This window comes from Giraffa tippelskirchi, chromosome 3 (assembly GCF_054371585.1).
Source record: "Giraffa tippelskirchi isolate mGirTip1 chromosome 3, T2T-mGirTip1v1.2.pri, whole genome shotgun sequence".
NCBI lineage: Eukaryota > Metazoa > Chordata > Mammalia > Artiodactyla > Giraffidae > Giraffa > Giraffa tippelskirchi.
In genome coordinates this window covers 26,898,564-26,920,745 of record NC_137277.1, presented here as the reverse complement: position 1 = coordinate 26,920,745, position 22,182 = coordinate 26,898,564, and the positions used below count along the sequence as shown (strand labels likewise).

At 44.2% G+C, this 22,182-nt stretch overlaps 3 protein-coding genes across 26 annotated transcripts; 1 reads left to right on the top strand and 2 right to left on the bottom strand.

The window, feature by feature from the left end:
- Positions 1-553: 553 nt before the first annotated feature.
- LOC145543060 (nucleoside diphosphate kinase B) lies at positions 554-6,715 on the bottom strand. The gene is made up of 5 exons (XM_081583365.1): positions 6,633-6,715; positions 6,129-6,258; positions 5,122-5,223; positions 1,588-1,700; positions 554-809 (listed from the first exon to the last, which is right to left on the bottom strand). Exons 2-5 carry the CDS (start codon positions 6,252-6,254, stop codon positions 692-694), a joined length of 459 nt encoding a protein of 152 aa, XP_081439491.1. The 5' UTR covers positions 6,255-6,258; positions 6,633-6,715; the 3' UTR covers positions 554-691.
- Positions 6,716-9,156: 2,441 nt separating this feature from the next.
- NME1 (NME/NM23 nucleoside diphosphate kinase 1) lies at positions 9,157-21,963 on the bottom strand. Of its 24 annotated transcripts, none has more exons than XR_014080417.1 (7): positions 21,128-21,296; positions 20,432-20,619; positions 14,543-14,672; positions 12,134-12,235; positions 10,981-11,093; positions 10,324-10,494; positions 9,157-9,498 (listed from the first exon to the last, which is right to left on the bottom strand). XR_014080417.1 is itself a non-coding variant. In XM_081583382.1 (6 exons), exons 3-6 carry the CDS (start codon positions 14,666-14,668, stop codon positions 9,441-9,443), a joined length of 399 nt encoding a protein of 132 aa, XP_081439508.1. In that variant the 5' UTR covers positions 14,669-14,672; positions 20,432-20,619; positions 21,120-21,296; the 3' UTR covers positions 9,157-9,440. The 24 variants fall into 24 exon arrangements, 19 of the variants coding, with proteins under 19 accessions (XP_081439508.1, XP_081439506.1, XP_081439507.1 ...); XR_014080416.1 differs by having other exon boundaries at positions 21,188-21,296; XR_014080415.1 differs by lacking the exon at positions 20,432-20,619 and having other exon boundaries at positions 21,188-21,296.
- Positions 17,516-21,449, top strand: LOC145543064 (uncharacterized). Its single transcript, XM_081583386.1, has 3 exons — positions 17,516-18,788; positions 19,309-19,398; positions 21,169-21,449. Exons 1-3 carry the CDS (start codon positions 18,708-18,710, stop codon positions 21,325-21,327), a joined length of 330 nt encoding a protein of 109 aa, XP_081439512.1. The 5' UTR covers positions 17,516-18,707; the 3' UTR covers positions 21,328-21,449.
- Positions 21,964-22,182: the final 219 nt, after the last annotated feature.

Here is a 22,182-nt window from a genome sequence, read left to right as displayed (position 1 = left end):
GGAATAATCATGATAAATATCCCATCCTAGGGTAGAGAGTAAGAAGGGAGGTAGGATTGCAGGGAGTATTTGTGTACCAGCCATGGACCAGGCACTAGGTTAAGCAGCTTTACATGCATTATTTCATTTAACCCTGCATTGCCATGGTATCATCCTCATCTTACAGATATCCTTAGGTTTCCATTTTCCACTTCTTCAACTTGCCCAATTTGCAGTCAGTGTAAATCTGGACAACTTGACTAGCCTGTTTCATCCTACGAAGTTGCAACAGAATTTTTGTACAGAAATGTGCATTTCTACATTCTCTAGATGGTTGACATCTTACAGCGTTCATTATTTCCTCATTAGTTTCCTCAGATACGCAACCAGTGCCACACTTGTCCTCTTCAGCCTCACTGCTTTCCTTCTAGTCTGGAAGTATACTAGGTGCTGAGAAGGATCAGATGAGTTTTCCATAACAAGCAGAATTAATTCATTCTGGATAACACTACAGTAGCCAGGGGACCAAGTCACTTCTTCCAGCTTAATAACGAGTCATCACGGGAGGCTGTAAGCAGTTTTTAAAGGCTTTATTGGTAAATATGCTTTAGGAAAGAAACATCCATCCTGCTGCTTCCATATCAGTGGAATGAAGAGCTGTGCCCAGGAACACAGAAGTGGTGCATGAAGGGACTGATGCTCTGACCACCTCTTATTCATATATCCAGTCAAAAGCACAAGACTTGTATTCAATCAATTCTTCGGGCTTAAACCACAAGCTGATTTCTTTCTCAGCACTTTTTACTGAATCACTGCCATGAATGATGTTCCTAAGGAGAATAATTACTAGTTACCACATTTTAAAGTGCAAGAAAAGTCTGTTTAATGGATGAAACAAAGGAGAGCCACTAAAGACTTTTTCAGTTACCCCTTGAAGCAGCTGATGACCCCAAATTATTTCCTCTTAAAAGCAACTGTAAAATTATAAAGGTACTTAACTCAAGAGCATCCTTGGTTCAACTCTATTATGTTTCTAAGTTTTCGAAACAGTGCTTGTACCCAAGATTGCCATGCCACAAAACATTCCTTCTCAAATTTTGAAAAATATAGGAATATCTAGACCAAACCCCAAACTAGATATAACATATTATTAACAGCCATTTCTGCTGTATTTTGTTACAACATTAATTTGCAAAACCCAGCCAAAACATTCACACTTACTGATGAGACTTCCTTTATTTCATTTGAATCTCATAACTCGGTAAAATTTTTGTAAAATTTTGTGTGAAGGAAGCAAAAAGGCTAAAAGTGACACACCCTTGGACACAGCACCACAGGGCAGAGCCAACACTAAAAACATTCCGTGCCCCACTCTTTGCACTTTCTGTTGTCACAAAGAACCTAATGGCAACTCCCTTGTGCAGTGTCTTGGGTTAAATTTTAAGTAGCCTCGAGAAGTAACTATTTATGAAAGCATTCATCCAATGATAATTACCACCTAATTTAAACGTTCAAGTTTTTCTAAAATTGTAATATGCCAAAAATACATGTTTTAAACCCAAAGTAAGTGGCTTTGAGGAAAAGTGATTAACACCCCTTAGAACTTACCTGCCAACTTGAATGCAGAAGTCACCACGAATGGTGCCTGGCTTAGAATCTGCTGGGTTGGTCTCCCCAAGCATCACTCGTCCTGTCTTCACTACATTCAGGCCCTCCCAGACCTTGACAGTAGGAAAAAAGAAGTACATCAGTTCTGCCATCAGGACCACTGAAAACATTTACCTCTACCTAATAGCACACACTGATCATCGCAAACACCCTTTTCCAACAACGCAAGATACAATTCTATACATGGACACCAGATGGTCAATACCACAATCAGATTCTTTGCAGCCAAAGATGGAGCAGCTCTATATAGTCAGCAAAAACAAGACCTGGAGCTGACTTGTGGCTCAGACTATGAGCTCCTTATTGCAAAATTCAAGCTTAAATTGAAGAAAGTAGGAAATACCACTTGGCCATTCAGATACTACCTAAATCAAATGCCTTACGATTATATAGTGGAGATGACAAATAGAATCAAGGGGTTAGATCTGGTAGGGAGAGTGCCTGAAGAACTGTGATCAGAGGTTCGTAACACCGTACAGGAGGCAGTGACCAAAACCATCCCAATGAAAAAGAAATGCAAGAAGGCAAACAACCAGTGTGAGGAAGCCTTAAAAATAGCTGAGAAAAGTGAAAGGAAAGATACACCCAACTGAATGCAGAGTTCTAGACACTAGCAAGGAGAGATAAGAAGGCCTTCTTAAATGAACAGAGGAAAACAATAGAATGGGAAAGACTCGAGATTTCTTCAAGAAAATTGGAGATACCAATTTTTCATGCAAGGACAAGCATGATAAAGAACAAACGCTAAGGACCTAATGGAAGCAGAAGAAATTAAGAAGTGGCAAGAATACACAGAAGAACTACACAAAAAAGATCTTAATGACCCAGATATATCCACCATGGTGTGGTCACTCACCTAGAGCCAGACATCCTGAAGTGTTAAGTCTTAGTGTAGCATTATTATGAGCAGAGCTAGTGGAGGTGATGGAATTCCAGCTGAGCTATTTAAAATCCTAAAAGATGGGGCTTCCTTGGTGGCTAGTGGTAAAGAATCCACTTGCCAATGCAGAAGACACAGGTTCAATCCCTGATCTGGGAAGATTCTACATGCCACAGGCAACTAAGCCTGTGTGCCAAAACCACTGAGCCTGTGCTCTAGAGCGTAGGAGCAGCAACTACTGAGCTCATGTGCCACAAGTGCTGAAGCCCAAGCGCTCTAGAGCCCGTGCTCTGCAACAAAAGACACCACTGCAGTGAGAAGCCTGAGCACCACAACTAGAGTAGCCCCTGCTTGCTGCAACTAGAGAAAAGCCCTCGCAGCAACAGAGACCAAAATAAACTATTTATGAGCCAAAAATAAACTATTATTAAAAAAAAAATTCTAAAAGATGATGCTGTTAAAGTGCTATGCTCTATATGTCAGCAAATTTGGAAAACTCAGCAATGGCCACAGGACTGGAAAAGGTCAGTTTTCATTCCTATCCCAAAGAAGGGCAGTGCCAAAGAATGTTCAAACTACTATACAGTTAAGCTCACTTCACATGCTAGCAAGGTAATGCTCAAAAATCCTTCAAGTTATGCTTCAACAGTATGTGAACTGAGAACTTCCAGTTGTACAAGCTGGATTTAGAAAAGGCAGAGGAACCAGGGATCAAATTGCCAACATTTGCTGGATCATAGAGAAAGCAAGGGAATTCCAGAAAACATCTACTTATGCTTCATTGACTACACTAAAGCCTTTGACACTGTGGATCACAACAAAGTGGAAAATTCTTAAAGAGGTGGGAATACCAGACCACTTTACCTGCCTCCTGAGAAACCTGTATGTGGGTCAAGAAGCAATAGTTAGAACCAGACATGGAACAACTGACTGGTTCCAAATTAGGAAAGGCACACCACAGGGAGGCCATATATTGTCACGCAGCTTATTTAACTTAAATGCAGAGTATATCATGTGAAATGCCAGGCTGGATGAATCACAAGCTGGAATCAAGATTACTGGAAGGGGGAAAAAAAGAAAAAGATTGACAGGAGATCAACCTCAGACAGGCAGATACCACCCTAAGGCAGAAAGTGAAGAGGAAACAGAGTCTCTTGATGAGGGTAAAAGAGAGTGAAAAAGCTAGATTGAAACTCAACATTAAAAAAACTTAAGATCGTGGCATCCAGTCCCATCACTTCATGGCAAATAGAAGGGGAAAAAGTGGAGGCAATGACAGATTTTATTTTCTTGTGCTCCAAAATCACTGCGGATGGTGACTGTAGCCATGAAATTAAAAGACACTTGCTCCTTGGAAGGAAAGCTATGACAAACCAGTTCAGTCGCTCAGTCGTGTGTGACTCTTTAGACAGCCTATTAAAAAGCAGAGACATCACTTTGCCAACAAAGGTCCGTCTAGTCAAAGCTGTGGTTTTTCCAGTGGTCATGTACAGATGTCAGTGTTGGACCATGAAGAAGACTGAGTGCCGAAGAACTGACGCTTTCGAATTGTGATGCCAGAGAAGGCTCTTGAGAGTCCCTTAGACAGCAAGGAAATCAAACCAGTCAATCCTAAAGGAAATCAATCCTGAATATTCATTGGAACGACATGTTAAAGCTCCAATACTTCTGCTATTGATGTGAAGAGCCAATTCATCAAAAAAGACCCTGATTCTGGGAAAGATTGAGAGCAGAAAGGGGTGACAGAGGATGAAATGGTTGGATGGCATCCCCAACTCAATGGACATTTTGCACAAACTCCGTGAAATAGTGAAGGACAGGGAAGCCTGGTGTGCTACGTTCCATGGGGTTGCAGAGAGTCAAATGCAACTTCGACTGAACAACAGTAGCACACATCAATCAGACCAATCAGTGACCTGATTATCAACCAACCCCAGAAGTAATAGGGGCTGATATAAAATACTCCATACTCCATCCCAAGTGTATTGCTAGGATACAGAGAAAAGGTCTGCCCAACTTGAGGACTTCCTAGTCTGACGGAAAGAGATTAACAAGACTGAAGAATTCTTGTGCAGTCACAAACTCTAAAAAGTAATGATGAAAGGATAAAGAAAAGTGACCAGACTAGAACGAGATCAGTGGGAAGGGCATCATAGAAGACTGGTAGAGCAAGACATGGCAAAAACAGACATGAAAGGGGAAAGTGCATTCCAGCAAAAAGCAGAAAGAAAAGGTTACCGTCAGGGAACAGGAAGTAGGTCTTCTTTCTCAACAATTTTATTGACTCTGTATTATACCCCCTGCTTCTATTCATTTCCAATTGGACGTTAATGCCACAGAAAGAAATAGTCCACTTCATTTTTAGCACAGGATTAAAAGAACTTTTTGTTATATCTGATTCTCGCTTCCTTTTTCCTCCCAAGCTCCCAGTTGCTTTGTAAACTAACACAGGCAGGCTGCATTTGTAAAACAAGGAATTTGGGGTATCTGGAGATGATGTCTAAAAAGGGAAACGAAGACATTGAGCAAACCCAGTTACCTATCAGCTGTTATTCTTCTACTTGGTTCCACCTCCTCCACCACAAGAAACTTACCATGGCCACAACTGGCCCCGAGTTCATGTACTTCACCAGCCCCGGAAAGAATGGGCGGTCTTTCAGGTCAATGTAGTGCTGCTTCAGGAGTTCCTCAGAGGCCTTGGCATTTGAAGGAGAAGGTACCAGTTAGGAATTAAACTCCTCAGACCTCCTCCCTACCCCAGTAACTTGGTAGGTTCTCTAAAAGTCTGGTTATGTATTTAAGTTCACATTCATAAGATGTGTTTTTTTAAAAATCCCATCCAAACCATGAAACTGACGGTTTATTAGCATAAAGATTCTTCTGGTCATGAACACACACTATCATGTCAATGACCTTGTAATACAGATGTTATAATCCTTAAAAGAAGGTGGTTATGGAGTTAAGTGTTGGCTGCAATCAAAGGAACTATTCCAAACAGAGGTCATATCAAATCCTCTGGCCCTTTCATAATGCCCTTTTAAACGTTTCTGATGTTAACTGAAAGATCTCTTCACTGAGGAGCTTGGTTTAAAATTCAGTCTTAGATACGTATCCCCTGAGGTCCAGATTTGTGCCGCGAATTTAATGTGGAAAATAAAGTTGTCCTATGCCAAAGGGAACCTGCAGGGAAAGGGCAGAGGAAGGGAAGCCCCATCTAAAACCTCAATCATCTCAGAGTTGCAAAACTGAAGCACAGAAGGATTGCAGCCTCCATCCTGTGCCTGGGTGGACCCTCGTGGGCCCAGAACACAGGCCTTCTCCACTCCCTGCTGCCCTCCTGCGGCCCACAGCCCCATCGCAACCTGAGTCACGTTACCTCCCCTTAACCTTCCAAGGGTGCCCGCCCACATCCCTGCCTCCGGGGCCTGGGGAAGGGTCAGCGGACCCCAGGAGCCTTGAGGAGGGGAGGGGAAAGGAAGTTCTCCCGGGCCCTAGATCAGCCAGATTTTCCGACTCTGAAAAGGACGCGGATCAGCGCTGCGGGGAAGAAAACCACCCAAGACCACGCCGCAGCCGGGGGAAAGGGAGCGGGGCGCGTCACCTGAAGGAACTTCATGGCCACAAGGCGGAATCCCTTCTGCTCGAAGCGCTTGATGATCTCGCCCACCAGGCCGCGCTGCACGCCGTCGGGCTTGATAGCAATAAAGGTGCGCTCCGCGTGGGCCATGGTCCTGTGGGTGGCAGGTGCAACCAGGGCCCGGTGTCCGCTCCCACACAGGCCTCGAGGGGGCTCAGACGCCGGCCAGGAGGCCACGTGGCGCCCGCGCCTGCCCGTCCCAGCCCGCAGCCGCCCGCCGCTACGTGACCTTCTGGAAGCCAAGCCCTACCCGCACCCAGCCGCCGCCCCTCGGCCTTCCAGAGCTGCCGCGGAGGACACGCGGCCGAATCTTGGGATAAAGCCAGGCCTGCGGGACCCAGGGGACGCTTGCGGGACCCAGGGGACGCTTGCGGGACCCAGGGGACGCCTGCGGCCCGGGACCCGCTTGACGCGGTGCGAGCGGGGAGGGGCCCCGAAGCGAGAAAGGGAGCGGAGCCGCAGCCTTACCGGTAAGGGGGTGAGCGCGGGTGCGGGTAGCGATGAGGGCCAGCGCCTAGACCTGAGCCGAGAGCTGAGCAACTGACTTGGCTGGGAGCCCGCGGAGGAGGGGCCGGCAGTAGCCACACCCCGGACGACCCGCCGCCCAACCCGCGAGGCCGGACGCGTTCGGAAGACTCTGACCTGCCTCGAGCTTAAGGAAGAAGCTGGCTAGGGCTTCAGGGGCAGGAAGTGATTTTTTTCCCTACCTGGATGATCCACTAGTAGAACTGCGCGCGTCCAATCTAACTCCTGTCTTCACTATCTCCTAGCACTCAGATATCTCCAGGTCATGAGTCAGTACCATCTTTCCCCCCCATCCACCGAGTACCCAGAGCTGCTTTCTCTCCTCCCCATCTAGCACAAGCCCTTATCCTACGTGTGAAATCGGTTCCCCTTCCCTCCCTTCAAGCAAGTTGAGCCCTGCTTCAAGCCCTCCACCTCCCTTATCTTAACTAGCAGCCTCTCAACGCGCCTCAACCTCACTTCTCCCCGCAAGGACCCTCCGTCAGCATCCTCTTCAAACACTATCTGACCCTCCGCCCTGCTTTGATTATTGCCTCTGCCTGGAGGATGGCATCCAAGGCTAATTTAACAAAATGCCCTATGCCCTGCTCTTTCCTGCCTGTCTCTCCACCAACCTTCCCAGCATAGTTTAGCTGCCCTGTTCCTGTTATGGAGTCCAAGCTCGCTTTGCTCGCCACAGGACAGGTCAAGAGAGGAGGTGTTGAGGCAGGAAAAACAGCTTTATTCAGAAAGCAGCTGAGAGAGACGATGGCAGGCTAGCGCTTCAAAATAACCATCTTATGGATGCCAGGTTCTTTTACAGATCAGAGAGAAAGAAGCAATGAGGAACTAAAATCAAAAACAGATGAGAGAGGGAGAGGCGGTGGGGAAGTAAAGTGAAAGGGTCTTCAGTCTTGCAAAAATCTCCAAGGGAATGGTCAGCCTTTGGATGGGGTGTGTTAATCTCTATTCACAGGTGGGCAGAGACAAACTGTCTCTCCAAGAGCTGAACAAAGGCACTTTCCTGTCAAGCAGAGGGGCAGGGTCCTCCAGGGAGGCCATTAAGTATGATTATAATAATAAAGCAATGAAAATCAAGTCAAAGAAACAATTTCGAACATGGAGTCAGAATTGGCTTCCTCCCTGCGACATTCCCACCCTGAGATGATGGTCTCTTCTGCCCCTGTGGCCAGGTTATACAGTTCAGTCTGAGGCACACCCTTGACAAGATTCTAGATTCTCTCACAGAAATCAGGCCTGTCATACATTTGCAGACAGTATCTATCTCCTGTCTGGCAAACCACTAGCTTTGGTGGTGACCAGCTTCCCCCACCTCCACTTCTCCAGCAGTGCTTACAGCCTGAGATAGGCAAGCACACTCTCTGCTCAGGATGGTGAGCTAACCATAGGAATTGTGTGTCATCACCCTAGTAGTCCTGGCACTGCACTGATAACCTGTGTTAGAAGACTTGACAGTCCAGGCCTCTATTACACTTTGCTGGCTTTCCAAAATTCTAGTTGCACAGTACACTGGCAGTTTTCATTCTGGAGCAGGAACACCCAGTGTTCCCTTGGGCCCCAATCTGCAGCACACTTTTATTTGGGTTTCCTTTCCAGAGTTATCAAATGTCAATTGTGGGCAAGAGTGGGTATTTCTCCGCAAAGCTGTTTGCCTCTTGGTCTGGTCACTAATACCACCTTGTGGTTATAGTCAGTAGCAGCCCTCTGCCTTTCACCTCTCCTTTTCTTCCTGGGAAGACTGGAGAAGGTATAAACAAAAAGAGAAGAGGACACAATCCTTAAAAGATAACGTAGCCTTGAAAATAACTGGATACAACAAAAACTAGTTAGAACTGACTAGGCCCAAAATGGTGGAAGATTCAACTTCAGTAGACCCCAATAAGCATAATAGAATTTATGATTCTATTTGGTTACACAGATAATTAGGGTATTTTAGGCGAGGGAGAGTCTAGGTAGGAGCCCTGGGGCTCTTCCATCCAGGGGGGTCTGGTTTTCCAGTTGGTATGTCATTTCCATAGATACTGGGCATATAGCTCAAAGTCCACAGTCCGGCCCAAGATGGAGTCCTGCTTTCAAGATGGAGCCTGTTCTGTTTCCTCCTTCATTCTCTACCTCCCCACTTTTCCTTTGATATAAAAAAAACCCACTTAGTTCTCAGCCCTCTTGCCTGCCCACTGGTACCCTTCACAAGCATCCCATATTAATAAATCTACTTCTTACCTTTGTCTCTTGCTGAATTCCTTCTGTGCTGAGATATAAAGAACCTGAGCTTCATTAAGTCCTGAGATGAGGTATGCAATTTCACAACCCTCCTGTCTTACTACACACATATTCATTCCCCCAAAGTCCTGGTATTCTGTCTCGCCCCCCACCCCACCATTCTTTGTATCAAATAGAAATACATCTAATCCTCAGTTGCTCCAAAAGAAGGTGGCTCCCAATGGAATAAATCCTTTCACAATGTATATTGTTTGTATACTTATATCAAATCATGTTGTACACTTTAAATATCTTACAATTTTGTCAATTATACCTAAGTAAAACTGACAGGGGGGGAGGGGCGGAATCTAAGCAGGTATGGTACATAGAGATGATGATAGTCGTAAGGCTCTAATCCTTGAGGTGGTCCAGGGACTCAGTTTCCTCCGTCCAATCCAAGATAGATGTTACCACCCCTATATCCAGCTTCCAGCAAGTTGGGAAGTAGGATTATCTCTTCTTTTTCAAGGTACAACCTTAAATTTACCATCTTCACTTTTTCACATCTCTTTGGCCAGAACTTGATCCTGTGGCTCTATCTACCTGCAAGCTAATAAAATCAAGCTAATTAATATAACCACAGCTTCCCATAGTTACCATTTCCTTCCTCCCTCCCTCCCTCCCTCCCTCCCTCTCTCTTTCTTGTGGTGAGAACACAGATCTACCCAATCTAGCAAATTTGAAGTATACAGTACAGAATTGTTAATTGCAATCACAGTGATCAACATTAGATTTCCAGTTTGAACTTATACATAAATACATTTCCATCTTGTCTCTGTTAAAGCAACCAAATCAATATCCTAACAAATCAAAACTCTTTACAAAATAACTCCTGCATCTTTTAAGGTCATCTCAGAAATCCAGGCCCACTATCCACACAGCTTTTCTGTTTTGGAGTAGTTACAACTTCTCACACTCGCCCAAACACTGAATCCCTGAGAGCTTCTCAAGAGCAAGAAAGATATTAACATCTTTTATTTCCAGTGAATCCTCGATGTATATAATACAGTTTGGGCAACCTAGCAAATCCCTGGCAGATAGCTGTTGACTGGCTCAGTGCCAAGAATAGACAGCATGCAGGGGAAAAGAGGGACAGGCAAAAAATGTGTGTGTATGTATGATCTCTCAGGCCAATATAAATAATTTATATTGTATTTACACTCTATTAGATTAGCCAAGTACCTAAAAAAAAAAAAGAAAGAATACAAAGCAATACAATAAAAGTAACTCAATGACTCTTTCCTTGAGATGAAACATTTTAATCTGATGATAGCATATAACACTGTACATGGAGCACCCACAGCTCCAAGAGTTTCCCTCCAAATGAAAAGCAAGTTCTCAGAAATAACCAGGTTTGCAATGGCCTGGTCCTTGCCTGCGGGAGGGAGGGAAACTAGCATGGGACCAGCATTGTGGTCTGCTTCCAAGTCACTCGTAGATCCAGTTCTGAGCACAGCTCTTGTAATTCACCAGTTCCTCAGGGTGAAACCACAAGGCAATCTCCTTCTCTGCACTCTCCACGGAATCACTGCCATGGATAATGTTCCTAGATGGGGAAAGAGATGGCCAAAACCAGGATTAAACTGCCCAGAAGCTCCCCTCATTCCCATTGCCAGAAAGCCTTCAGCCACAAGAGCAGGATAAAAAAACAAAGCTCCATGTACATTATTCCTTGTCAAAAGAAGAAACCTATAATTGCCATCAAAGTAAGGATAAAGAATTCCCTCCACACATCCAGCCCTCTGATGTTCAGCCCATCTGAACACTAACGCAAGCAGTGGGAGCCTTCGGGAAGACTCTGGCCAGGTTCTACTCTCACAGCAGAGGCACAACCATAGTGAGGATGATGACCAAAGGCAGAGGGCCTGCAAAGCCAAACTAAGAAAAGCCAAATTAAGAAAGAGGGAAACAATAAACTCTGACTATAAATTGATCTGTATATGGCATCATGTCTACCCTCAGCTGCAGAAAACCAAATTCTTACTGCACCTAACTTGGATTTTAGAAAAGAGTAAAATGCAACAACCCCTACCTGCCAACTTGGATGCAAAAGTCCCCACGGATGGTCCCAGGCTTGGAGTCCGCAGGGTTGGTCTCTCCAAGCATCACTCGACCTGTCTTCACAACATTCAGTCCCTCCCAGACCTCCAAGGACAAAAGAAGATATGGTTAAGGAAAAACATCAATCTCAGCAGAAAATCTGAAAACTATTAATTCAAAAAGAAAATAAAAGGCTCTCATAAAATGACATTCATTCATTGAACAAGTATTTATGGGGCATCTGAGTGTTCCAGCACTGGGAATATTGGTCTTCCTGCACTCCTCTTGCTTTTCTACTATCTATTCTTGACACAGCAGCCAGAGTGGCCTTTTTAAAACACCAAGTGTAAAAAACTCCTACAGCCTCCCAGCAGTCATGAAGTACAGGGCCAAGATAGCCCCACATAATCTGGCCTCTGCCTGTGCCACTGAATTAATCTCACCCAACCTTGACTTTCACCCACCAGATTTCATCTATTCCAAACGTTCTTCTGTACTTCAAAAAGTTTCCCACCCCAGGTCCTTTGCACATGCTATTTTCTTGGTTGAGAATGCTCTTCACTGTAAATTTGTGCATAGCCCGCTCCTTCTCATACAGATCTCAGTTTGAAAATCATGTTTCTTGACCATTCAATCTAATGTGGTCACTTCCTATTACGTCATCTTATTTCATTTCTGTGCATCATTAATCATTAGCTGATATGTGTGATTTTTGGTTTCTTTATTATCTACCCATCCTCCTTTTTCAGGATATATAGGCAAGGAAAACTATGAAAACAGTTACCTATTTTTGTCTCATTCATGATTATATCCCCAGTGTCTAAAAAAGAGCCTGGCACAAAGATGACAACCAATACATATTCAGAGAAGAATTACTATAATAAATAAGACACAGTCTCTCTGCCCTCCAGGAACTTACAATCAGGCATATCTCTCCTGATGTCTCCCAGATGTGAGTCTTCAGCTCACCAAGCAAATGTATTTTGCCTTTGGTGAGTCGGAAAACTCATACCCTAATTGTCCAATGTCCCAGTCTTAGCATCCTTGCATCAATGAAGACCTGGCATTAGGAGCAGGAATCACAATATTCACTCTTTGCTCCCAACTGAGCCATTTGTATCAACATCCCAAACATGTACACTCACCATGGCAACCACTGGCCCCGAGTGCATGTACTTCACCAGGCCAGCAAAGAATGGACGGTCCTTCAGGTCAATATAGTGCTCCTTGAGAAGGTCTTCAGAAGCCTAGCCCATAAGATAGAGAAATAAATTTCATTCCCAAACTATTTAAGAACCAGCAATTTAGTTATTTCCCACTCACCCATCCTGCTATTTAAAACGTGAGCTCTCAGCTCACTTATTCTATTATAATCTAATTCACTCAACTTACCAAAGGGAAGAAGTGACAGGGACTATAAGTGCTTCAGCTTTGTACCAATTTTCCCCTATTGTCCTTGATTGATCAGCATAAAATTACAGAACATTAGAACTGAATCCAGCCATGGTATTTTAGACAGGAAAACTAACAATACAATGAATTTCCATTCCCAAACAATCCTCAACTAAAATGTTAGAGGGAGTTGGTCTCAGCATTGGATGAAAAGCAAATTGAACCAGGCGATTTCTCATCACATTTGAAAAATAACAAAGGCCCAGTGCAGTGATCATGCAATTTCCACAGGTATTGCAAACCACCCAAAAGCGCATGCCATCTAACAATAAGTCATTTTACTAAAGAATAAATCTTTCACGTTGCAAGGCTGGTATCTGGGAACAAATCAGACTAGTTACAGAGAGCAAATCAATGCCAACTTGACTCACCTGTGTTTCCTCTTTGCTACCACTTACATGCTCGTTAAGGGTCTAATGAGATCCCTTAGTTTTCCCAGTTCTGTAGTACTGCTTCGTACAGAATGCTGCACACTTCAGTGATACACACAAACGTGGGGATTTGCTGCCAAAAAGCACATCCTGAACATGCTATCGTTCAGCCCCACTGATCGTCTCTTGCCAAAGTAAAATTACACAGCCACATCATCACCCCGTTAGTATCCATCCTGACCCATCCCTTCAATCCATATGAGAGACTTGCAGTGATTGTCTCCTGATGACCTTCCCTTACCAACATTCTTTTAATTCCATTAATTGGTGCTGGCTTTTTTGTGTGTGGTGGGGGGGCAGGTGGAAGGGAACTCAAGTTTTCCTTCACTTTCCTCCACCATCAGACTTAAATAACCCTGTAGGCTCATGGTAGCTATCCCTCCTCCCATTCTTCACCAAGTCCAAACTCTTGATAGGAAACAGTGTAAAGGACAAAATGTATGCACTTACAGGTCAGAGAGCCCTGAATTAAAATCCTAGCTACATCACCAACTGGGTAACCACACATTGCTTAAACTCTCCAAGCCTCAGTTAGCTTCCTTATTGTTAACAACCATGGGAATAGAAATAAGTACTGCTCTGGGTTGTCATGAGAGCTAGTGAGAAAACACATGTGCCCAACACATGGTAAATATCTGATCAATAATACTTTGATTTCACTTTACCTTCAAAACCTAATTCAATATACAAACTCTCTGGAAAGCACTGCTAGTCCAAAATCTGGCTCTAATCATTCTATCGTGCTATCCCCTCAGCATTAACATCAGTCTGCTCCCTTTTATATTAACACACACTTTCTAAAACATCACATAGGAACTATAGTGCAAATCAAACTAAATTTAAAATGCACTAAATGGGGAATTCCCTGGCAGCCCAGTGGCTAGAATTCAATGCTTTTACTGCCAGGGCCGAGGTTCGTTCCCTGGTCAGGGAACTAAGATCCCACAAGCCATGCAGCGCAGCTAAAAAATAAAATGCACTGGGAAAGTCCAAAGTTGACTCTTTTTCTCTGATTCATTCACTAAAGTTGCCTCTTAATAGGGAAAAAATAGATGATCCCCTAATGTATTTGCTTTGAGAATTTATTTCCCAGGTCTGTTCGAAGAAAGGTTCTTGGCCAATCAATCCTTTGGAGTGTTTGAGATATTGCTTTGCAGGTATCTTGCAAGTGTGTCTGCTCACTATTGTTTCAGGTGGGCCTCCCCAAGGACACAACCACAACTTTCCCCTATGCGCCCCGATAGTGCCTAATACATGCTAGACACTAGGCAGGTGGTCAACAATGATAAAAAGACTTCCTTGCTGAAAAGCAACTTGCCTCAAATGGTGGGGGGTGGGGGCAAAGGTGAGGGTGGGGGAGTCTCTAAAATGATCTGCTCAGGAAGCTGAAGATCAGCAGCTCAAACAGGCCCAGGGCTTTGAGTCAGAAATCACCGTGCTACAGTAATATGTGGAACTCTGCATTGCCAAGAGAAAAAGGAGGCTACTTCTGAAAGTCCTGAATAACTCGCTTTGTTCCAAGACTCAGTGGAGAGGCCACCGTTTCAGGACATTTGTTCACCCTAAATGGAAAAGTCTAAAATGATCTGAAGGGAGAAAGACAGAGGCTGACCTACGATGTTCCCCTATTTCTATGAAGTAATAGAAACAGCAAGAATGAAGTCCACTTACCCGCATGAATTTCATGGCAACAAGACGGAATCCCTTTTGCTCAAAACGCTTGATTATTTCTCCCACGAGGCCTCGCTGGACTCCATCGGGCTTGACAGCGATGAAGGTGCGCTCGCTGTTGGCCATGGTCCTGGGGATAGACAGGTGGAGGGATGAAACAACACTGAATACCCTGCCTACATCATTATTCTTCTCAAGCAGATTATCCCATAAAGCTGGTTTAAATCTGTGACATCAATTCCAGGACTCTTCGGACACAACTGAAGTGACTTAGCAGCAGCAGCAGCAGCAGCAGTAAAAACCTAATTCCACCTCAGTCCCCTCATCTATGAACTAATATCCCAGAGTGGGGAAGGGTTGAAAAACCAGGGTTATAATTGCTATTTCATTTGATTTAATAAGCTTCTGTTAAGTCATATCAAGAGGATGTGACTGCCAGTTCACCCTCAATCTGGACCCAGGCGATCAGAGGCTCCTCACTCCCTCCCCTGTCCTTGGAATATACACTCTGGACACTGTTCCCATAGCAGGAGCCATTCCAAGGATGCAGCTTTGAGAGAAGTAAGGTGTTATTGGACCATCTGCACAGAACATGTGACTGAACCCAGTTAAGGCCTCTATATAAATTTTAAGATTCTGGTGGGTGGGTACAATCCAATCAGCTAAGATAAGCCTCATGTGTATGTTCCCTGTCTTATTAAAACTGCCACCTTCCAAGCTAGAGTGGGCTGCCTCTTTGGTCTCTCCTTGCCCTCTGCGTACAGGGCCAGTTTGTGAACTAACGATTGGTAAGCCAGCCAAGAGACAGAAGAAATGGGCCTTGAGAAAGAAGCATTCCTAGAGGAACTCTACGCAGAACATCTACCTCTATGTGGGGAAGGTGGCCTGTATGTTTGATGCTTGTGGGCCACTACAGGAGAACAGGGATGCCCTGAAAATACTGGCTACTTTAACATGTTTGTTAGAGAAACTACACAGGCAACAAAGAGAAATGAATGGCTGCCACAGTGGGCAGGCCACTGGCCACAGAGGCACTGGAGGCTGAAGCTTGAGTTAGTTGGAAGAGGAGCTGAAGTTAGAGAAGAACATGCAGGTATCCTCTGCTCTGCCAGCTCTGGGGCTGGGAGACAAGGTGAAAGAGCAGGCTGATAAGCTGGAGACCTTAGCTTTTATGTAGCAAAGCTAGGAGAGCACAAGCTGCTGCAGATTAACGTCTAAGTGCTGTGACAAAGCCTGATTAGGACACTAAGAGACAGAATCCCTGGGAAAGTGAGAAGCACAAAGGGGAGGATGTTGTGGTGATTGACAATGGAACAGATGAAGCACTTCATGCTGTCCAACCCCTAATACAAAGGAAAATTTTAATCAGTAATTACCCTAGACTTATGATAATAGAGAAATACACCCCAAAACTTCTAAGAGAAAACTTGCACTCTTTCTCTGTCTTTTGAAATTGTAAATCTTACCATGTGTTTGAAATGTAAATATCACAGGAGATAATGAAAACATTGCCCACAGATTGAAGAAAAAGGGTGGGGAGGGGTGTGAAAACAGTCTGCTGTAGGACCGCCCTCCCACAAAATCTAGTCTTCAGCGTCCATCAAAGGCAAATACAAAAAAAACTTTTTTGGCCGTGCTGTGAGGCTTGAGTGATCTTAGTTCTCCAACCCGAGACTGAACTCATGCTCCTTGCAGTGGAAGCATGGAGTCCTAACCACTCTACTGCCCAGAAATTCCCAAATTTTTAAAGTCTTCTCTACAAATATTAGTAAAAGGCTTTAGCCATGTGAGTGGATACCTTATTCATGGCTAAAGTTTTGGAGAGACAGCTATGGATTCTTTGTGTCTGTCTGTATTTTGTATGTCTATGGACGTATGTTATATATATAGGTGATGTTTTTCTATCTCCAGAGAGTATTGTCAAAATCAATTTGTAAAAAAGCTCTAAAGCTTTTAAAGAAAAATAAGCTTTGATATCAATAGTGTACTTATATAAAGCTGAAACAATTTTCTTTCATGTGCTCAAAGGACAGTTTTGCTGGACTACTGGTCTGTTCCTTATGGGATTGTGAGAGGCTTTTCTTTACCTTTTGAGTAACTTGCCTAGAAAAAAAGATTCTGTGTTTTATCAAAATAATTTCTTGTGCTTCATGTTATCTTTCTCAGGTCTTTGATTACTCTAGAAAAGTACAAAAAAAAATTTGTATTTGCCTTTGATAGAAGCTGAGGACTTGATTTTGTGTGAGGGGGGTCCTATAGAAGACGTGTGTTCACACCCTTCCTCACCCTCTTTCTTCAATCTGTGGGCAATGTTTTAGTTATCTCCTGTGATATTTACATTTCAAACACATGGTAAGATTTACAATTTCAAGAGACAGAGAAAGAATGAAAGTTTTCTCTTAGGAGTTTTGGGGTGTATTTCTCTATGAGTCTTCTCTATTAAAAGGGCTAAGTTTTGGGTTTTTTTTTTTTAACAATTATGTAACTTTCTGTATTTGCCTTTGGAGTCTTTGTAACTTAAGTTAAATGGATAACTATTAATTCACAGTGACCTAAGATCCTATTTAATCATGTTTTAAAACCTTTTGGTATTTTTGATAAGCTCTCCAAAAATCTATTCCTAAATAACATTTTGTTGACCCAGAATTAACCCTGGGATTTTTCAGAGAGTCTCTAGAACAATTCAAAAGATATATTCTCTTTCCTTATAAAAGAAAGATATTAAACTAATTAGCCTATTTAATATATTAAATTATATGGGAAGCATTATCAAATAAGAAGTGATGTTAAACCTTCTTTGGCGTATATTTGTATGAAATTTCTAAAAATCTGCTATGTCTTGGTATAATGTTATCAACTATAATTTTACAACATGTGTCAAAAAAAATCACGTTTCCTTGTCAATTGAATTATAATGAACTCTCATAAGATCTTTAGCCATAGCCATTTAAAAGGTTTTTTTGTCATTTACAGCCATTGTTTTACTCTGACGTTTTTGCAAAACTGTTCCTGCAAAAGTGTTTCATCTTGGACTTCCCTGGTGGTCCAATGGTGAGGAATCCACCTGCCAGTGTAGGGCACACAGGTTCGATCCTGGTCCAGGATTCCACATGCCACAAGCAACTAAGCCTGTCCACCACAACTACTGAGCCTGTGCTTAGGTCCCATGAGTCACAACTCCTGAGCCCAAGTGCCACAACTACAGAGCCTGCATACCCTAGAGCCTATGCTCCACAAAGAAGTCACTGCAATGCAAAGCTCAAGCACCACAACTAGAATAGCCTCCACTCACTGCAACTAGAGAAAACCCTGCACACAGAAATGAAGACCCGGTACAGTGAAAAAGAAACTTTTTTTTTAAAATGTGCTTCATCTTCAAGGAGATTTATGGAAAACTTTTTACAAGCATAAGTTACTGATAAGATCAATTTGTCTTCATGTGAGAGGGGCAGTAATGGACGTTTCAAGGACTTCCCCACGGCTACCTGCACAACCCCACATGTCACAGGGTGATAGCCCAAGACTTGTCTCTGTTTCCCTTCCCCACTTCGATAAAACCAGGTCAATTACATCAATGATATAATAATATTAACATGTGATGACTTGTTAACATGTGTCCTGCTGTAGGACACTCTGCAGGCTTTGTTGGAACATCCGTGAAGGAGAGGGTTGGCAGTGCATCCACAGAAAATTCAAGGCTCAGACACCTTGGTAAAGTTTTTGGCAGTCCTTTGGTCAGATAAATTGTCCCAGAAGTTGTCACTGATAAGGTACAAGCTTATTCAACCCCTAAGAACGTGAAACAGGTACAAGTCTTTGTAGGACTTTTGGAGGACTTTTATTCCCCACCTGGCACAGTGCCTCCATCCCTTATATCACCTGGTAAAGAGAAGGCATACGTGGGACTGGGGATTACAGCAGCATTCTTATTAAAGCAGCAGATTATTTTGCCTTTGAGATGGCAAAAAATACTGGTGAAGCAAATTAAAGATCTGGGCATCTCCCAAGCTGGGCTACCATTTGAGTTAGATGTACCTACAACTCCAGAAGGTCTGAGTTGGGCACTGTGGCAGAGGAGAGTACCCCTAGGATTTTGATTCTGGCCCTGGAAGAGGGCAGAAACCCAATACACCCCACAGAGCAACAGCTTCTAGCACTGTACACAATGCTCCTCTGGGTAGAGCTTCTCACCAAGGAACAGCACATCATGGAAAGAGCTTCCCTTCCTTTGAAGGGGTTGTTAAGAGTAAGTTCCATCTACCCACCTCTGCCATGGCTCAAACCCCCACAATGACTAAATGACCTGTCTATTTGTAGCAGTTGAGCACCCTACTACCAGTCCACTGTCTCTAGAAATGTGGGCACTCCCAGGCCCTATGCCTGGAGGAGGAAATGGCAACCCACTTCAGTATTCTTGCCTGGAGAATCCCATGGACAGAGCCACCATCTTGGTCCCCTCCATTGGCCTGGAGGACATTAAAACATAGAGAGAGGCCCTTACTCAGTTCACCCAGCAAGTCTTAAATGACAGCGTGCGAAGCCTGTCTTAACTGAACACTAAAATAATCTTTAATGAGAAAAGCTGTCCTCTAAAACAGAATAGCCTTGGACATTATTACTGCCTCATAAGGGGACTTAGTAAACCAATGGTTCAAATTATGGGGCTCTTGATGGAGAAAACTGTTACTTTTTGAGAATCATTTTAATCTGTCTTTTCTCTTGCATGTGCCTTTATATTGTTGCTGTGGCATCTGCCTCCACTGCAGTCAGACAGCTGCCAAACAAACCACCTCCATGTGGCAGAACCACTTGCTGACTTCTCAGGGCACACTTCTGACCCTGCAGAAGGAGAGGAGGTGAGATTGTAAGAGGTGGTCACAAGGGATGGAGTATTGGAGGAGGTTTTGACCATCAGTTGACACTCCAGCTGATTTTAGCAATTGCAAGCTCCTCACCCCCCCACCCTGTCCTTGGGATTCACACTCTGCCTACTGTCTTCATATTAGGGGCTGTTCGAAGGACAGCAGCCTTGAGAGAGTAAGGTGTTGTTGAGACCATCTGAACTGAACCACGTGACTATACCTAGTGCTGCTGCTGCTAGGTCGCTTCAGTCGTGTCCGACTCTGTGTGACCCCATAGACGGCAGCTCACCGGGTTCTGCCGTCCTTGGGATTCTCCAGGCAAGAATACTGGAGTGGGTTGCCATTTCCTTCTCTGACTATACCTAGTAAAGGCCTCTAAATATAATTTTAAAATTCTGGTGGACAAGAGCTGAAATCTACTCATCTTGCAACCACCCAAGACAGGCCTCAAATTCTGTTGCTCATTACACCTGCCACATACCAATCTGAGTGGTTGGCCTTTCTTTTGTCTTCCTTTCCTTCTGTGTACAGGAGCCACTTTTCAAACTAACACAGTATTGTGTACCCAATACTGTGGCAGAACTAAGGCAGGAGACTTTTAAAAAGACACTACCTTTCTCAACTATCCAGATGAGGGAAACCACAGTGCTAATGTAAAGGGCAGTCTGAAATGTGGTTTGACCTACTGCCACAGTCATGGTTTTAGACCTAGAAGGGGTATTAGAGATTATTTCATTACAATCTCCTTTTACAAATGAGGAAACAGATTCAGAGCACCAGAATGAGGACCAAAATCCAGATCACCCAACCCTATGCAACTTATGCTATTTCATGAGACATAAAGCATATTATGACTAACCAATAAATGGTGGATTGTGGGAGCACCAAAACCATGAGTAATATCTGACATGGGACATCACGCTGGAAGGAAGCCTAGAGAGAACCGATTCTAGACTTTTCCTTTTACAGAGAAGACTGGGCTCAGAAACTGATCCCTCTTCACAAGATGAGAAAGGAGTCCTCTTACCTTGAAAGACAATCCCTCTGGCTAGCAGGACCACTTTCTGGCTCTCTCTTCCTGTACTTTAGTTACCTCTTATTATAGCACTCTAACAATATATTTGAATTTTCTGTTTCTCTGTCTTTCCACTGGCCTGCTGCATCTACACAGGGATGGGTTACTTCTGTGTCTGTCCTGCTACCTAGCCACAGGGCCTAGCACCAATAAGAGCAAAGAAAATTTCTTAAATGATAATCACCCTGCACCTCCAAGAAAAAAAGACAAAACCCAAAAACTGGTGGAGAACTTCTAATGGAAGCCTAAGATAAGCACCGATTCCCCAGGAGAAAATGGGACTAAAGAGCCACAAACAGTCCCTATCAGTGTCCCCCACATACACCTGACACACACAGCTGTCATTCATTCTGTGTGTATGCGTAGGCACATGCTCAGTCGTGTCCCACTCTTTGCGACCCTGTGGATTTTAATCCGCCAGGCTCCCCTGTCCATGGGATTTTCCAGGCAAGAGTACTAGAGTGAGTCATTTATTGCTGCCCAGAAACAAGACACAACCCCTACAGTCACGGAAAGGCAGCCACGGGCAAACGTAAGTCCACGTGGCGTCGGACGTGAGCTGACAGGTTTGGACCAGTCGTCAGGCGCTTCCCTCCCATCCGATCCCCCTGGCCACCTCTCTGAGCAGAACAAGTCCCACCTCTTCACCTGCTCTTTCCCAGACTCTACTCGTCTCCCTTTCCTCTCAGGAGCCCGAACTCTTCTTACCAACCCTCCTGCTACCTGAGCTTCAATACCGTCTGCGGCCGCCAGCACCGGTAACGCGCCCCGGCTCCTCCAGATTCCTGGCACCCACCCGCGCGGAACGCTTCTGCCTAGATCGGCTGCAGGAGGGCCCGTTTTGCTGAACACCGCTCGCCTACGCTTCCTCCTGACAGTCCGGCGTCATTCTAGGCAGCTAGTCTTGTTTTTCCCTGCTCTTCCGGCAAGCTACCTTCCGCCATTTTAAAAGTTTTATTTTTTGCGTTAAGATTCTGTGACTCACTTTCTTTTTCCTCGACCAAATTGGCTCCCGAGAGGTGGCGCTCAAGCTAAGTCTGAAGAGCTTCTGACCTAGTAGACTGTAGCCCTCCTTTTACATTTACTCGTTCTTTCCAGCCTGCCAAGCAAATTTACTTATCCAAGTACCGTCTGTGTACCAGGCGCTGTTTCAGGGTCTGGGGTATGGCAATAAGCTTTCTTGAAGCTGGCGATGGGATTGAGAATGGGGATAAACAATAAACAAATGAGCAAATTCGTATGCAATATATTATGCAAATGCTGTTTTAAAAAGCAAGATTGAGGGGAAGGTTGAGAAGTAAACTAAAGGCTCAAGGAGGGACTTCCCTGGTGGCACAGTGGATAAGAATCCGCCTGTCAATGCACGGGACACAGGTTTGAGTCTTGGTTCAGGAAGATTTCCCCATGCCAGGAGCAATTAAGACCAGGTGAGCCCCAACTGTTGAGCCCGCCCACTGCAACTGCTGAACCCCATCCACACAGCTAGAGGCCAATGTTCCACAATAAAAGAAGCCACCATAATGAGAAGCCAGGGCACCACAACTAGAGAGTAGTTCCCGCTTGATGCAACTACAGAAAACCCAGGCAAAGCAACAAAGACCCAGCACAGACAAAAATTAATTATTTTTTTTAAAGTATCAAGGAAGAGGTCAGATTTCTAAAACACATACATGCAAGCACACACACAGAACATCCTAGGAAGA